The sequence below is a fragment of the Labrus mixtus genome, chromosome 2 (genome assembly GCF_963584025.1).
Source record: "Labrus mixtus chromosome 2, fLabMix1.1, whole genome shotgun sequence".
Classification (NCBI taxonomy): domain Eukaryota; kingdom Metazoa; phylum Chordata; class Actinopteri; order Labriformes; family Labridae; genus Labrus; species Labrus mixtus.
In genome coordinates this window covers 26,875,798-26,891,518 of record NC_083613.1, presented here as the reverse complement: position 1 = coordinate 26,891,518, position 15,721 = coordinate 26,875,798, and the positions used below count along the sequence as shown (strand labels likewise).

Genomic DNA, 15,721 nt, shown 5'->3' with positions numbered 1-15,721 from the left:
GACCGGAATTACACTGTATGATGTGACAGGAGAGAAAATTATGGAAAAGCAGAAAAAGTTTCTAGATGTCTTCTTTTATCACTTTTCTTATCTGCTCTTTGTTTCATTTCATTCACTTCTTTACCGCCTGACATCTTTACCACTGTGCAGAAAGTATCCACACTAACTATACTGTGTACTGTATATCACTACAGACATATAATACGTATAAAGAGGCTGAAATTCCACCAAGAGCTTGGCTGCACACTGCATTATACATAAGGTGTTATTTATTAACAGCCTACTAGGAATAATATTCTAAGAAATAGCCGGACTAATGGGCGGCGAGATGGAGACTGCTTTAATTGCATTGTTAATTCTGCTCACAGCCAGTGTCATCATGGCCTTTCACGTCTTCACACTTCCCTTTTCTCACCTAAGAGAAAATCGCACAAGCATTAATATAAAAGCACAGGAATCAATGTGACATTTCCACGGGCACACGGAGGCTTCCTAAGCTACAAATACAGCAGATAAAGCAGATCAAATAGTCCATCTGATGCATGAGGGCTCTCTAAAGGACTTATATGTTGTTTTTTAGAAGACTCAATGCAGGAAACTAGCCTTTTGTAGGAATAGAAAAGGAGGAGACGATTATGTGATGGTTATAAAATCAATCACATCAGCTCTTTTATTCTTTAACGAAGGAGTTCAGCATTCACAGAGGATGTGTTTTTTCTGGTCTCTGGAGCTGTGATGTTTTCAAATCTCCACCGTGCCTCACGTCATGGGTATGACGTGAAATGAGCAGATTTTATTGATTGTTATAAATCATCAGTGTCACCAACGCCTATCCTCGCCGCTCTCTTTTTTATTTTCATTTCATCTCCCTGTGCCCATCCCCCAATTTAAAGGTTGAGGCATTAAGGCCCGACAACTGCTGACCTTTCCCACTGCGTGCATCTATTATCCAACAGGACTAATCATGCTTCCCTTGTGCCTTAGACAGATATAAGGAGGCAGAGGGTTGTGATGTGGAGAAATGTCAAGGTCTTGCTGTGTCCACATTTTGTTTGAGATTTGGACTACGGTGTTATAGAACCTTTTGGATCAACTGAGGATGTTGTCTTGTATTAAATAGGGAGCTAATACTCTTAATCTGTAAAAGGTCAAAGGGATCTAGGATAAACAATCTTTTATCACAAACATGATCACTTTAAAAGAGGTGCTCCGAGGCACCAGTTCTTGCAGGTGATGCTTTGAAACTTGTTGTTTGCAGTACTTTCAAGTTCTTCTGCTGTGACACCAAACAAATGGCAGTAGAGATATATCTAAATGTATGCTTTTTCTCTACTGCATTCCGAGTAAAACCTTACACTGTCACCTTGAGTAGAGCAGCATTTTGTTACTGCAGGTACGGCATCTGTCGTCATGCTGCAGAGTTTAATGTCTTGAAAATGGGCTGGATTTTGACTGTGTCATTTTGGTTTCACTGGCCATTGAACTGTAAGCTGGGAGAGAGAGAGAGGGAGAGGAGGAGGAGAGAGAGAGAGAGAAAGAGAGAGAGGGAGAAAGAGAGGGAGCAGCAATTGCTGTCCGAGTCCAGGCACTTTGTCACGGCTGCCACACGGTGTAAAGTGATGCCAGCGTTTGACAGAAAGTATCGAGCACTCAAATCGCGCTCTGCCTCGGTCGTTAGACGCCTGCAGGTCTGCTTATAATAAACAACGTGAGCCCAGATTGTATTGGCATTTCCTGATAATTTTGGCAGAAAGTAGTGATGCATCTGTTTCACACCTGATTAGGACAGCAACCAATAAGTATAGCATTCTTTACAGTACAGTGGGTTAAACATTTCAATGCCCCTGAAACAGTTTTTGAATAGCTTCTGTTGCAGAGGGACTTGAGAATGAACGGATAGATTAAAAGAAACAACCCAGAGGTCCATTTTCATAATTATGTTTTGGTGCCAAGCCGACTGCTTGGCTAGCACTCTTGGAAAGGAAAGGAAGGAGGGAGGGAAGGAGAGAGAGAGAGAGAGCAAAGAGAAATCAATACATCAGTTGAAACAGTCTTTGCTGCTTTTTTGGTTTTGTTGTTTTCCAGGGAGAAAGGAACAGCGAGTGAGACAGTCTGGCCCCTGTGGCAATACAGTACCAGCAGGAACAAAAAGCAAAAGATGTTTTCAGATGAACATACCACTGTACTACCTACCTGGGTGACACCGCTTTCTGCCTGCATAGGCGGTACTGACACCCCCTGTGCGATTGAGTGCTTGGAGCAAAGTAAAGAGAAATCAGTCTAGCCAGGATTTTGCTCCTTAAGACTGGAGCACAGCAGAGCAGCGAGACACTGAAAGCCAACAGAAAGTGTGAAGAGTTGCCCTCCGCCCGAGAGGAAAAAGTGAGTCAGCGGTGTGTTCCCCTCTTTTTCTGTACATCATATTATTCTCTGCATAGTGAACAAGATAAACCAATAACCTGGCCTCTAAATTGACGCTTTTAAGACGCTCGTAGAAAATGTGCGAACATACAGACGCGCATTTATATTGTTGTCCCAAGTCAGCTAACTTTATGATTTGTTTATATTGCTTTCAATTACCTCTCTGTGTCCCTTGTTGAGCTCAATAAAATTTTATATCGTGGATATTATTCTCCAGGGGTGCATCCTCTCATCCTATGGCCTTTCCATTTATAAATATCTATGTAAATAAATCACATATTGAAGCCTCTGTGTAAGTGGTAGTGGTTGAAAAAGCCACTGGTTCTTGACATTCCTGCTTTGAAAAGGGTGGACAAGCGAAGTACAGATTGCTAGTTTCACCTTTTCTATTACGTCAGGTGCCTCTATACTCTCATTTCCGCTGCTCCGGTATGTGTTGCACATGTGAGGGCATTCGAATGTGTCTGTGCTTGTCTTGAACTGTGTGTAGTCATCCACCCGGCACTGTTGTCTCATGTAAAGCTCTAACCCTCTTCCTGCTAGCAGCGCTGCTTCACCTCCCCGGCAGCTCACAGCAAATTATCATATTTATCGAGAAAGCCAGCCATCATATTAGCAGGAATACCCACTACTCAGCTGCGGCTCCAGAGAAACGACCATTGTAAATCACACTCTGTCAGCCTTTCATGCAAGCTCAGTCATGGTTGTCAAGGAGACCATGATGTGATTGTGCAGGCTGTCCTGTTTTCTGGAGGGTTCAATCACTGCTCTGATTCAAAATCATATAGACCCAGAAAGAGAAAGGAGAAAGTAGAAGTAGAAGTAAAAAAAAAAGTAAAACCCCATGATCTTTTTCATGCAACCAGAAAGAGATCACTTTAGTATTGGTGGAAATTGCACAAAAAGAATCTGTATATCATATAATTTGAATAAATGGAAAAAAAAGCTTCTGTTGCATTTCAGAAGCAAAAGGTGATGCAGACCATATCCATGCACAAACAGATCATAGTCCTTGCATGCAAATGGAAGCAAACCAGACACACATAAATATAATTTTATTAAAACCTCTAATAGGTCATTCAGGAATTTTAGGCCTCTTAAAAAAACTTAAATACGCTAACATAAAGAGTATGTTTTTAAGGGGCACAGATGTGAGTATCAAGGCATCCAAGAGGGTTCCTAACATGTGGATAATCAACATATCAATCTTATTGTCGCTTGTAAATGTGGCATCTTTACATTCTATGAAAAAAACACGAGAATCTTACTTTAAGAGCATTCAGGGTCTCAGTGAAGTGTTTTTTTTTTTGTTTTTGTTTTTTTAAATCTGTCTTAATTCTGGTGTTTCCAGGCAACATGAAGTGTTTTATTTCAGTGGAAGTTACAGTTTCATAAGCTTTGCCAAAATAGCCCCTAAAATTGAATTTTCCGAGAATCTCTTAATGTTTGTTTTTCTTGTTAAACGATCTTTGAACTACTTGATCCATGTGTTCGGAGGCTGTAGAGTACAGTATTGATGCTCAAATGATAGGACCAAAATAGAAATGCAGCGTATAAATCTGGAGAAGAGAGCGGAAGCTGAACACAACCCGCTGAGGAGCTGTGTTAAACACAACGCTGGATTATTCATGCAAAAGTTCTTTTACAGTGGCATATATAACTATAATTGATGTAGTAGAGTGTACTGTCCGTTTTTTCCCCTCCTGACTTCCTCTGAATTGTATTAACATCAGCACCTTAGCCACACACACACCTCGAAGTGATTTTAATGTTAACATTTTGGGGATGTTTACATTAGCCGGGGGCTAATGTGGAAGCCACTAACTTCAAAGTTCATTGACCGTATGGAATCAGGTCAGTGAACTTTCATGTTGCTATCAAGGGACCTTTGTGAATGTCTTAACCTGATTTCTTCACACACCTTTGCCACTTACTGTTAAGCGTTACAGAATGAACACCCTGGTTATACAACCATTAACATACACAAGTGAAAACTCTTTTTCTGTTTGGTTTTACCAACATACAGTACTTACTGATATTCTTATCGTCACATCGGTATACATTTATTTTATTTGTAGATTCTGTATTCCAATAGGCAATTCTGTTCAAGCATTTATCCATCCCTCCATCCATTAACTAAAACACTTTTCCCATTCGGGGTCGAATGGAGGCTGGAGCCAATCCCAGCTTCTCATTGGGCGAGAGGCGGGGTACATCCTGGACTTTTTCACCAGTCAATCACAGGGCTAGCATATGGAGACATACAAGCAGCCACACTCACATTCAAACCTACAGGCAATTTTAGAGTCACCAATTAACCTAACCAGCATGTCTTTGGATTGTGGGAGGAAACTGGAGTACCTGGAGAGAACCCACACATGCACGGGGAGAACATGCAAACTCCACACAGAGAGGGATTCAAACCGGGAACCTTCTCGCTGTGAAGCAACAGCGCTAACCACTGAATCACCGTGCAGCCCTTGAAGCGTTCGTGCAAATTCTAATCAACATTAAATCCGCTGGCTGCAATGTTTAGCACATCCCACACTCCCCGACAAATTCATGATGGACACCTTGACAGTCTTATTCAGTCTCTACTACAAGAACTCTTCAACATTTTCCTCTTCTATACGGCTTATGACTCCATGCTAATAACCATGTACTTTAAGGTCTGACAGCTGCTAAAAATGGTGAGCATTAATGCAGAAGCCTTCACATGAGATTGTGATGGATTCTTTCCTACACTATTATATATCATCTCTTTGGAACTCTCTATAGCTATTACGAAGACACGACATAGTTCAGTAGATCATTTGTCCGAGGCTCTGGAGAAAGTAGAATTTAGTTATATAACTCAAACTCTGTGCAGTTATGTAACACCTTGTTTTACAATGTTCAGGTGAGCATACTCTGCTAGATCTGAGACATGATCTGTGTCATTGGCATACCCTTAAACTTCTATTAAAAGCCGGGTCTTTTATTTACTTCCTATATTTGGGACAGGCGTCAATTTGAGACGGACCTTTTATTATTTTTAAACAAACTCGTGCACAGCAAAGATGGGAAAGACTATAAAATTGTAAATTTACACCAGAACGAATGTAACCGTGTTCAAAATTAGCACATCAATAAACAAACTAAATAAATCCCTTATTTTGATCTGTATTTGAACGCAGCATGTAAACCTGCTTCATGTACACGTACGAGCATTATTTAGTTTTTCTGACAGATGTTTTAGTGAATCTTTGTTTCTTTTTTGAGTCGTTCTGCTTTTTATCCCTGTTTTTGATCCACAAACTATTTCAACACTATATTCCTCGGGGCCTCTGACTGAGACCTGCCTTTATATGTCAAAATGTGCGGCTACACCAGGCTAGTAAAAAAGACTGGGCCTTAAAGTGGGGGGGTGTGGGGCTTTTTATTAGAAGTTTTACGGTAAACATTTGTAGTCGTTGTTTGGTTCGTTTGTTATATATATCTCTTCTTCGTTTTCTTTTTGCTGCCTCTTTGTTATCTTTAAATTGACTTTACATTTAAATGTTGACATTAATATTGTGAATTAATCACTCAGGTGCCAATTGGGAGGGGGGGCGGATTTAGGACCAAATGGGAAAACGAAAACTTGATGCATGAAGAGACTCTTCTTATTGTCTTATATTTGATTTAACCTCCATTGTTTAAAATAAAACATTTAATAACACACAAGCTTATTACTGCCACTTATTATTACTATTATTATTAAAGGTAAATGTGGCTGAGCTGTTGGACCATGTACTGGAGTCTATTATAAAGATTTCTTCTTTTCTCAATATTTCGGGCAGTGTAAATAATGAGAGCTGTTGTTCTAGCCCGTGTGGTAGGAGCTACATCTGTATGCACATAGCTGATGAAGCAGGAGTCTGCAGGGGTGCGGGGGAGACAGTGTGTGGAGGAGTGGAGGATTGTATCCCAGTCAGCAACATATTAGTGGACCTGTCACTTAGTAAACAGTGACTTAAACTCATTTCCATTCTGAGTTAGTGTAGAGTGTAGAGAGAACTCCTGAGTGCATTAGAGTCACTCACAATTTGGGTCCACTTTGTCTCTCAGGCGAGGGTGGGTGTGGGAGGGTGGAGGGAAAAGAAAAGGTAGCAGAGGGAGCAATTAAGCTGTAATCTGTAATCAAAATGACTCACAAACCCGTCGCCTAATTTCAGATTTTGTCGTAGCAACAGCGAGCGAAAGAAAGTCGTTTTAGTTTGTCTGCTAAGACTTTATTAATTTTCAAAATGAAGTTCGGGATATTGCACAAATTAGAGTTTAATTTAACCACGTCCCCTGCTTCTTTGTCACTTACTATGAGAAAGAACGCAATATTTCCCCTCTGAAGGAAAATAATCTTACACAATTTATGATGACGTCAGATTTATTGTTCTGAACATGTTTACTCCATCATTAAAGAACTGCCTTCATCTGAAAAAGATCCAAGTGGTGCATAGACATTAGAGCCATTATCATGCTGAACATGCTCACAAAACTATCGCCTTTGTTTTCCACATTTTTCTTTTTAAATACACTGCAAGGTCTGACTTGCCTTTTGATGTCGCTGCAAGCCCGGTGGGCATCCTTCCTGCAGGCAATGCGCACTTCACTTCCTTAATAGGGATTGATTTTCAAAGGCGTGTTTTATAGTCACTCACTGGAGGTCGTCAACTCCTGCTGCTTAATATTCCCTATAGACTCGAGCGTCACACAACCTTGACATCTTGCGTTACCCTGATGTCATGCACCTTAACCTGTTTCTGTCACCCTCTGCTCAATACGATGTATGTACAGGCGTCGCAACTGGGAGCTGACAGCTCATGACTTAAACAAATAGAAGTACTCCAGAGGGGGGGCAGGCCTTTTAATTGTTTCACAGTCTGCATACTGTATTCCCTTGTTTCATGTTCTGCTACATCTATGTTGACAGACATCTTTATTTACCTCGCATGTGTGTGTGTGTGTGTGTGGGTGCGGGTGCGAGTGCATGCAGAAGCCAAAGAGAGGCTGAATAAGAGCAGTGAGAGATTCTGGTTGTTTTTGGTGCATTAGAACGAGATAAAACACGACCCTGTGGCCCCTGACAACACCATCCCTGCACGAGTAAACATCCAGATGACAGACTTTTAATAGAACAAAGTGCTCCCATCTTACATCGCATAACATGAAATGTCAGCCTCACTGATTGCCTCTCTGACAGCCATTCTTCTACACCTGTTCCTTCAATGGACTTGGCGTTTAAATCCAGCATGTTGGCTGGCACTGTCTCTGTAACTCGTTTCACTGAGCCACAAACTAGACGGGAGATTTGTTTAGTGCATAGCTGCTTGATATGGCTGTCGAAATTGGTGGGATTTTCTGAGAGGGAGTCTTCTTCTGGCACATATTTCCTGTTCTTTGGCACAGTCAGTCATGTGTTCACTCAAGCCAAAATGATCAACAACTCCAAAAAAGCAGAAAGTTCAAGGCCTGAAATAAGAACTATGGTGGCTGAACACCAAAAAGAAGAATTATGAGATGACATGGAGACAAACTGATCCCATTTAATTGTACACAGACATTGATTAATGGCGACTAAAATGGTCTTATTTTATGTATTACCATCCTCTGTGCTTTTATGGATGATTTGAGGTCCTCAGTAACAGCCCTCTGCCTTAAAAAAAAAAAATAACAGGGAAAAATGACACCATCAGATCTATTTTCAGTTACTCAGCTCCATTTAGGTGATTTAGATTGCATACATGAGAATGCCCATCTTCCCGGCTGCAGTGGAAACCTTCATCAAATTAGAATTGAAGTGATTATCCCGGGCAGAGCAAAAGGACAAAATCGATAGTTCTTTGTTCGGGGCTAAAATGAAGAATGGGCATTCAGCAGGGATCTCTCTCTCTCTCTCTCTCTCTTGCGCCTTTGCTCTTGCTCTCTCTCTCTCTCTCTCTCTCTCTCTCTCTCTCTCTCTCCCACACAGAGGAGCACAAACACAAAAACACACACATCTTTAAATCGCATATTCTGTTCCAACATCCTTGACCATATCAGCATTAGGCCTGCTTGTTGTAGTCTCAAACCTTCTGTCTTAGTTTTTCCCTCTTCTCTTTGAAAAAATAAATAAAATCAAAGCTCAAAGGAGAGGCACTTCCTTAGATAATTGCAATTAGTAGTTTTGGCTGGAGTGTTGCAGCATTGGCCCTGGCCCAGCTCTGTGTGTTTGGGTAGGATGGAGTGGGCTTGCTGGGCATGTTTCCAACCTCCAGAACGCCCTCTGCCCCTTTGCCTCACATGGGCCCACTGAAGCAGTCAGAAAGCCGCTGGGCCTGAGCAGAACTAGAGAAAAGAAACTTTGTACAGGAATACAGACAGAGACAGGAGATTCTTTCTTACGGTCACGTAGTGCAATTGTACAGTAATTGGAGAAAGAGATAAAATAACAAAAAGTGCCGCACCTTTGTCCTATTCCTTGAGAGCCTTGTATCTCATGGAGACACAGGAAATAACACATCAAAGCTTTGTTATTTGTGGAAAGTTTCAGCGGTATAAGTGCTCACAAACCAAGAACAGAAACACCATGCCACAAACTTTCTCAAAAACAGGTCCTTTATCTGTGTCATGTTGATGTGTTCATTCAGGATGAATGGGTAAAATCAAGAGTTTTAGAAGCCAATGTAATGGAAAGTGCTGCTTTATTGTATAATGATCAGAAAAACCAAAGCAATGCTTCCTCCAGCTTTAACCCGCTAGAGAAAAAGGAGAATCAAATTGAAACGCTATAATGGCTTAAATTGGAGCCATTTTCTTTACTACGAGTGTTTTGCAGACGCTTGACAGATTTAACTTCAAATTCACTTTGCAAGCACAAGTAGGAGATCGCAAACATGCCACATCTTAATATAGGTTCTGCAGAATTCTCTGCATGCTTTATTGTTATATAAGACAGTAAGTGAGTGCATGGAGCTGAAATTATGCTGGAGTTGTCCCTTAAATTGAGCTGCATATGATTTTTTTCTTAAACCCTCTACCAGCAGCCACTTATGTTTATGTGAAACACGAAGTCTCAATCACACTCTGTTATTCTCTCTCTCTAACAGACACACACACACACACACACACACACACACACACACACACACACACACACACACACACACACACACACAGTGCTTCACATAAAGGACTGCAATCCATCAATGTGCTCATTGCTGTCATGAGTAAAGAGACAGAGCTCTAAGCAAGAGTCCTCAAACACAAATTTGATTTACCTCAATTTAACTCAAACAGTGACATGTGAGCACTAGAAGTGCTAATGCAGGCTGGCACCTTTTGCTGCCAACAGGCATGTGTCTGTTTAGCTCAGTTTCAAAGCCGGTGCTCATGCTGAAAACTGATTTACTTAAGGATGGTATCGGATTATACAGGGTCTGAAGTTATGAAAATTAGCTGTGAAGTGCAGTGATACTGTGGAGAAATATGACGACTTCATGTGGGAATACAGCAGACTGCGTGGGTTTCTGTCAGAGAGGAATTGTGACTTATTTTTATACGGCTTTATTGTTCTTCGCCTGTCACATTTTATTTCAAAGTTCACCTGAATGAAACGATCAAATTTGATTGATAAAAAAAATAGCTTTTAATTAATACATCTTGAGGAAATTAATGTTTGTGCCAAATTAAGTCTAAATAAGAATTTTGAAAAATGACAGGATATACCTAAACTCTTCAATAAAGAAGTCAAACCGAAAACATTTGTATCACGACACAGTACAACGCTGGAAAGGCATCCATAAATCACAGTAAGGGTTGTTTCACACATAAATACCATGTGGCAGCTTCATTTTACAATAAAGCAGCTCTTTCCACCACCGACACCTCTGATGTTTGAGGCATGCTAGTCATGCATCACAGGCATGCTGGAAATGTCAACCTAATGAGTCAGGCTTAAGGCATACATATTGTGTGAACCTGGCAATTTTTGATCAGAATGGATCCAATTGCCTCGCACCAACCGAGCGCTGTTTTCCAACCTGTGCTTTGTCACTCCATAAATCACGCACATTCTTGACATGTGCTTCGTCTGTAGTAATTCCAATGCAATCATTAAGAGATATGTACCATCAGGGCTCTGCAGGAAAGTATCTGTTGGACTGATGCAACATCTGGATCATCTATGGCTCATCTGCATATTTATTTTTCCACCTACTGCCAATCACAAAAAGGAAACTGGCAGCTGTGTCATCAGTATTGGTACAATCTTTGTACTCTAATTATGTGTTTGAAAATGAAAAGGGACTAGTTGAGCAGAATCTGATCTTTGGTCCATTTTTCCTTTTCACTTATTTCATAGAAAATTGTTAAAATGATTTTTCCCCAACAAAAATCACAATATGAAACTAATATAATGTGCTGTGTTTGTATCAATGCAGGTCTTTAAAGAACCTTCACATGTCCATATGAAATATTGGGGAAACCCTCATCCCTTATGAATAAATTGCATATTAATACAAATATATAGCTTATACGAGTCATTGATTATTTAGGGTAGACCAATCAATTTTCTATCAACTCAAGCTCAAGATTTTTATTTATGAAACTCAATCTCAGGGTTTCTTTAGATTTCAGTGCTGACCCTCTGTAACTTTTCTGATTGATGTTGGACCTGGACATTTTTTTCTGCTCAGGACCTTCAGGTAACAAGCATTATGCTTTTTTTTCTAATAATTATGTTATTTTTTTTCTTGTTTCATCAAGGTCGCTAACCTGGCTTGCTCCATCTCCAACAATGAAGAGGGTGTGAAGTTGGTTCGAATGGCAGCGACCCAAATCGACAGCTTATGTCCACAGGTAAGAATGTCAAACAACACTTTCATCCCATAATAGAAAGCTCTCTACAAAAGCACTACAGACGTTTCGTAATTATAAACTCTCATAGATGTGCTTCAAACCTGTATCTTTAGAGAGTCATGACAACTGGAACAGCTAGGAATAAAAGAGAGAGAATCCCCATTGGCAGAGAGAGAGGCGGAGCGTTGAATGATGATGTGTAGGTGGACCTTGAAGTGGTGTTTCTCAGGATGCGAGCAAAGGAGGAGGTTGAAATCGATCTGTTGTCGCCAAGGTTAACTGTAGGCTTCATTCACAAGGGACCCAACAAGAGACATGGAGCAGGGCAGCTGAGTGTAAGACTCTGGATCAAATGTGCAGGCCCCACCATGCACACCTGCTGAGACCCACTTACACGCAAAACTTGATAACTTTAGGCAATGCTCAACATACAAAGATAAAAAAAAAAAATCTTAATAGAGACAGACTTTGTGACTGGGAAAAAAGAACAAAGACGGGGTGGAACAAAGAGAAATATTTCCATCTGTTCAGGGTAGAGTCCCTTATCTTCACACAGGCAAACACCCCCCTTAAATACAACCTCAGTAAATGCCATGTCCAGATCAGAGTTTCTCTTTTCGAAACTATATCTAAAACAACGGGGACAAAAAAAAAACTAAGTGCTATTTCTGGCTAAAGCTGACCTAGTAATGTGCTTAATACTATTGATGTGTGGAGTCTCAGTGGGCTAATCTAAAAATAAAAGGCATAGGGACGTAATTTGCCTCTCTTTTTTTTTCATCATTAAATCATAAAATCCTCTGAAGTGTTGATCGCCTTTGGCACAGAGCCGAATGTTCTATCTTACATGGAGCATACTCTTGAAGTTAAGATTCTTATTTTGGAAAAGATAACCTTGCTCCCTTTAATCTGTGGAAATGAAAAAAATGTAATACATCCATGGACCCCTTTTGGACAACACACATTTATGAATGGTATTTCTTATTTTGTTGTGTTGCTATTTATATTGGTTAAACACCGCATTACATTGTGTGTCTTATACATCCTGGGCTTTTTAGGGGGGGGGGATTTCACAGTGAGAAAAAAGTCCAGCTTTGTCTTTTAGCATGACATACTTTGTTTTGTGATTACCCGATCTTGTTTAATAATGTTGGCCATTTCCTGTGCCAGGTGATCAACGCCGCTCTCACACTGGCTGCCCGCCCCCAAAGCAAAGTAGCCCAGGACAACATGGACGTTTTCAAGGATCAGTGGGAGAAGCAGGTGCGCATCCTCACCGAGGCTGTGGATGACATCACTTCTGTGGATGACTTCCTTTCTGTGTCAGGTATGAGACCGTACAGCAAGCTTCACTGAATGACTTATAGGGGAAAATCACAAGAGGTTCCTTATTTCTACTCACTCATCCACAAGGTTTCGTTCAGTGACTTGTTAGGTCCACCATTGACTTGCAAAATATTTTTTTTTGTGGTCAATCCATGTGAGAATAGAATCACAACTTTTATGACGAATAAGAAACCATGACATTAATTTAGAAAAACAACAACAACAAAAGAGTAAATCAGAGAAAACACAAAGTCAGGGAGCAAGACAAAAGAATCACAAATGGTAATTCCTTTAAGTTGACATGGGGTTTTCTGGGCCTGGTTGGTTGCTAGGTTAGGATGTGTCCATTGTACAGAGTCTATAGTCCTCCAAGTGGGCGGCCCGGGTTAAAGTCCAACCTGTGGCTACTTTCCCGCATGTCATTCTTCACTCTGGTCCCTGATTTCATACTCCATTAACTGTCCTGTCAAAGAAAGACATAGAATCGTGGGGGGGGGGGGGGGGGGGGGAGGTTCTCCATTCTGTATGTTTGCATTTTGATTTAAATATTCAAGCTTATCCATAAAGTCTGTCCACTACCAACATTACATTAATTTAGTTCATTCATCTTGATTGGGAAATCCCAAATTCATCTTGATTTGGGATCATTTGTTGATGATTAAATGGTTATACAAGTAAAATTGTATTTGTTCTCAATTTAATATATTTTCACTTAGAACATCTCTTTCAAATACAGGGACAAACATGAATCATAACAATCAATGAATTTGAATTAATATAGTACTAATACTGAAAATATGACTATTCCATGTTGAGGGACACTCAATCGTCCTCCAACCTTTCAAAGATGAAGAGACAGCCTTTAGTCTTGCCGGCTCCATTCACAGCTGTAACTTTTTTTTTTTTTTTTTTGCCTTTCCCAAGAGAACCACATCCTTGAGGATGTCAACAAATGCGTAATTGCTCTGCAAGAGGGAGATGTGGACACTCTTGACCGAACCGCTGGAGCCATCCGTGGCCGAGCCGCCCGTGTGGTCCACATCATTAATGCCGAGATGGAAAACTACGAACCTGGGGTCTACACTGAGCGTGTGCTGGAGTCCATCAAACTGCTGTCCGAGACTGGTAAGTGAAGTGTACACAGAGCTGGTGTGGAAAACAAAAACAATTGTATCGCAGTGTATTTTTATTATTAAGAAAGTGTCCTTCAGCATTGTACTGCGCTTGCATCAAACATGTTGCAGTAAGCCTTATGGTAAGTTAAGCTACTTTCTTTAGGAGTACTACAACACACACACACACACACACACACACACACAAACACACACACACACAAGCACTTCCATTAGCTTTCCAGTCTGGTCAGTGACCTACAGACACACCTTAATTGCCTGGCTGCCCAGCGTCCCACAGTGTGGATCAGTGTTTTGGCTCTAACACAAACCCTGGACGCCACCTGTTCACTCCTCTGCCACTCTTGCCTCTGATCCATATCTCATCTGGTATTTTTCTCTCTGTCACAGTGTGTCACAGCACATTCTAGGAGAATGGAGTTTATCCTTGTGGCAGACCAAACTCAGGGCCAACACATGTTTAGTACAAACTATATACTTCTCACAGTATATAAGGTGTAAGCAGGAGAAGTGAGAGCACTCCAACACTCTAAACTTAAAGTGGTGCTTAGTGTGGACTGTTTTGTTTGCTTAGTTTACACAGAACGTACTCTTCTGCACATTGAGGTTTTCTTGGTTGTAAGCTAATAGCATGTGACATTATTGAGTGAGTGAAGCCCATTCCTGCTTCATTTTCCTTTCATATTGCATTCTCTGTATGCAACATTTAGGTTTCCTGTGAAGTCCTTTACCCCTAGTAGCACTAAAAGGCCATTTCTGATTTAGTTTTACCCCAACACATAAAAAAGCGTGCACATGCAAACACATTCGCAAATGATGCGATGGAAAAGCCTACAGATAGGGCGGCTGTGGCTCAGTTGGTAGAGTCGGTCGTCTCTCAACTGGAAGGTCGGGGGTTCAATCCCCAGCTCGCGCAGCAACATGTCCGATGTGTCCTTTAGCAAAACACTTAACCCTTAATTGCTCCTGCTGCTTCATCAGTGGCGTATAAATGTGTATGAATGGGATTAGTAGATACTGATGGTCACTTGTACACAGCAGCCTCTGCCATCAGTGTGTGATTGTGTAGGTGTGACCTGCGGTGTAAAGACGCTTTGAGTAGTCACAAGAAAAGGGCTATACTAGCTCAAGTCCAGTTACTATTTACCAAATAATGTCATACTTTAATACAAATCTCAGCCATTAATGGCAGCAGTAACATGCCAACATTAGTATAAATGCACTTAAGAAGACAAGTAAACATAGATATTCATGAAAAAAGTTTGATTTATGATTAAGAAATAAATCAGTTAAGTAATGGTTTCATGATGAAGTATTTGCACTAAACTTATTTGTTTAAGCTAAAGTATGCAGTCAGTGCATTTTACTGAATAAGTGTTCAATAAAATATTGCCTTTTGTTGGTTTACAAGAAAACTCCAGAGGGTAACTCTAAACTCTTTACTTAGGAGATCATCAAATCAAATAACTTTCAGTATTGATTTCATTGGTAATACTTTGTAACATTGAATTATTTCTACTGTAAATCTACAGCCTATCATTTTTTTGCTGTTATAAAATAAAAGTTACAGGGACAGAAATGACATGTTTACAACATTAACAGCTGTTTATTAACACTACAAGCAGTCAGATGACCAAACCAAAATAGAGTCATGCCACACCTGACTGGAAGCCGAGACTTCACACTGATAACACCAATCCCCGAGCTGGTCTTGGTACTTGAACAAATCTGGAGAGCCAGGAGTCCCTAAGCTGTCTCTCTGGGGTTTTCCAGCACACAGGTATCAGTTCTTTAGGTAAAGGAAGTGTGCGGGAACATTCACAGCCCATTGAAGTTAAGTTGAGTCAAGTATGTAGAATTTTTTTTTTTTTCAGTAGCCAGAACATACAGCTGCTGTAATCCTCGAGGGGGAGACTTGTGTAAATCAGTCAGCAACTGCACTACTTGAAGCCAAACTTCACAGTCAGCCTTCTATACAGTTTAAG

At 40.6% G+C, this 15,721-nt stretch overlaps 1 protein-coding gene across 1 annotated transcript in view; it reads left to right on the top strand.

Moving 5' to 3' along the window:
* ctnna2 (catenin (cadherin-associated protein), alpha 2) overlaps window positions 1-15,721 on the top strand; it is a 308,188-nt gene that overhangs the window by 262,124 nt on the left and 30,343 nt on the right. The window contains exons 9-11 of the mRNA XM_061059524.1: window positions 11,185-11,277; window positions 12,448-12,604; window positions 13,528-13,728. Coding sequence (XP_060915507.1) covers window positions 11,185-11,277; window positions 12,448-12,604; window positions 13,528-13,728 — 451 coding nt within the window. The remainder of the gene's footprint in view (window positions 1-11,184; window positions 11,278-12,447; window positions 12,605-13,527; window positions 13,729-15,721) is intronic.